The sequence below is a fragment of the Silurus meridionalis genome, chromosome 6 (genome assembly GCF_014805685.1).
Source record: "Silurus meridionalis isolate SWU-2019-XX chromosome 6, ASM1480568v1, whole genome shotgun sequence".
In the NCBI taxonomy this organism is placed as follows: Eukaryota; Metazoa; Chordata; class Actinopteri; order Siluriformes; family Siluridae; genus Silurus; species Silurus meridionalis.
The window spans coordinates 5626732-5629231 of NC_060889.1; the positions used below are offsets into that span (position 1 = coordinate 5626732).

The 2500-nt window shown below is 44.0% G+C and overlaps 1 protein-coding gene across 1 annotated transcript in view; it reads right to left on the bottom strand.

Moving 5' to 3' along the window:
- The window catches only part of insra (insulin receptor a), a 17939-nt gene that overhangs the window by 299 nt on the left and 15140 nt on the right, over positions 1-2500 (bottom strand). Inside the window, exon 21 of the mRNA XM_046852701.1 lies at positions 1-2289. This exon is cut by the window's left edge and continues 299 nt beyond it. Coding sequence (XP_046708657.1) covers positions 1965-2289 — 325 coding nt within the window. The 3' untranslated portion in view covers positions 1-1964. The remainder of the gene's footprint in view (positions 2290-2500) is intronic.

Below are 2500 nucleotides of genomic sequence, written 5' to 3' on the forward strand. Positions count from 1 at the left end.
CTTTAAGTGAAAGACATCCGAACTTGTCACCATGGCAACAATGACACAAGCTTATGTAACTGTCAAAAAACATAGAAATAATAGTTCGGATTCGGGGATTTGGGACACACACACACACACACACACACACACGGTTGTGTACTTGGTGCAGTTTGGACTCAGGGCTGTGGGGTACACCTGTGTAACTGGCAGTGAAACGAACACCAGGTAAGTTTGTCCGAGGTATGAATCAACTTTGAATAGTAAAATCTCTCTGTCATTGTCATGGTAACGTATCACATCATCAGGACACGCCTCCCCCATTTAACCATGTACTGACAAGGCTCTGAGGTCAGCAGGAACGTGTGCATGTGTGCGAGAGATAAACCGGTGTGTATTGTGTATCGTGCCCTTCAGCTTTAACAAACGTACAAACAAAAACAAATAAAGTCCAAACTCTTCAAGCCATCACCTGTGTGGACAATACTGAACAGAGAGGAGACACAAGGAGGAAGAGGGAGACAAGCTAAGAGACAGAGACACACAGACAGAGAAACACGTGAAAAACAGACATGCGCTCAGAGGCACGGCAAGAGACGTGCACCGAGAGTCAGAGACACACGCAGAGACAGACAAACACGCCAAGAGACATTCACCGAGAGTCAGAGACACACGCCAAGAGACAGATGTGCTGAGAGACAGTGAGGCATCCAAAAGTTTGCATCCTTGCTTTGGTTTGTGGTGGAAAGAAAATGAAAGCTCTGGTTCTCCTGCAGTAACTATAAAACTACAACCTGAAAATAAAATAAATTAGCAAACTATTGGGGTGAAGTTAAATGTGATGTGAAAGACTAAAATTATATTTTATTTTTGTTATTATAAATAAGCTGCATGTGACAAACTGATTCTCCTGCTGGTGGACATGTTCATTCAAAACAGGATGCAAAATTTGAGAGAGAGAGAGAGAGAGAGAGAGAGAGAGAGAGAGAGAGAGAGAAGAGAGAGAGAGAGATGAAAAGACTGATGGAAAGAGAGGGAGACAGACAGGGAAACAGACAGACGGATGTGACTGATCATTAAGGTTTTTAGACATATACACACACACAATAAGGCCACTTTAACGGTCACCACCCAGACCCCTCCCAGCTCCACCCCGCTCTCTAGTCTCTCCTGATTGGTGGAGGTCCACAGTTGGTTCACAGTTTCTTGGTGTTTGGGGTATGGCGCTTAATGTCAATCGTCTGAATATTAAATGATGAACGCAGCTTCTCTATGTACACACACACAAATTATGGCTCCGCCCCCAAAACGCTTGCAATAATGTGCACCATGTCGACAGTAACATTCAGGCTCCACCCTAAACACCCATAATGCACTGTGCGTTACTGAACATGTAGTGATAAACTATATAATTAGCTACATTGTCTAAAACTGAGTGTTGATACTTCTGGGTTTTGCTGACTGACAGGGGTTCCTGGAGGGGGCTTAAGTTATAACCTGCTCCAGCCAATCACAAACATGATCATGTGGTTAATCATGTGATTATAAAACATGGCAGTTTAGCTTGTGGGCCAGCTAGACTAGGCTAGATACAGTAGACTTGTACTGCTAGATTAGCGTAGCCAAATCTAGAGGAAAGATTTAAAAGAAAGGTTTATAATTACACAAATTAGTTGTCAAACTCCGCCCCTTTAAACACAGGCAAACCTGTCAATAAAATTGATATGTAGATAGCTAAAAAGTCTTGTGCTTAGCATCCCTTTGTCTTCTTTCTTTAAATTGCTGGTTTACACAGAATGCTAGGTCATTTGCTAACCACTAGTTTGGCAAGTTTAGATGCAGCAGACAGTCCAGAAATGGGCGGGTCCACCAGGAAAACAGGAAGTGATAAAAAAGTGGTTCTATAAAAACCAGTGAAGAAGAAAAATAAATCTTTCAGCTTGTAACATTGGAAAAAAGGCGGGCTTTGGGGTGCTGCTGATGCATTAGGAGGGGCTGGATCGAGGGAGCGAGGGAACGCATCCGTTTTTCTTTCCCCCGTTCATGTGTGTGTAGGGGATGAGTCCTGCATACGTCCCCTCGTCTCCCTCGTCCTGGGGCGAGTAGGAGGACAGAGGGATGCTCTCCATGTTCTCCACATCCATGTCGAAGTCCTCGCTGTCCCGAGCTCGGATCCTGTTTTCCTCGCTGTAGAAGAAGGACAGATCAGTGAAGGACGGATGAAGTTCATCTCTCAACATCTCAATGATCTCCTGAAACAAGGGGCGCAGCTTCGGGTTGTAGTGCCAACACATCTGCATCAGACTGTGACTGTTTCACACACATACACAGAGAGAGAAAGAGACAGAGAGAGAGAGAGAGAGAGAGAGAGAGAGAGAGAGAGAGAGAGAGAAGGTTATTATGAACACCCTCCGTAAATAGATTATTTCCAACACACTGCTTTTATCTTAAACCCTGCTCAGGTGTAGTGGACATGAAGTGCACTATGTAGGGTTTATAATACCTGTATGTTCTATAATAC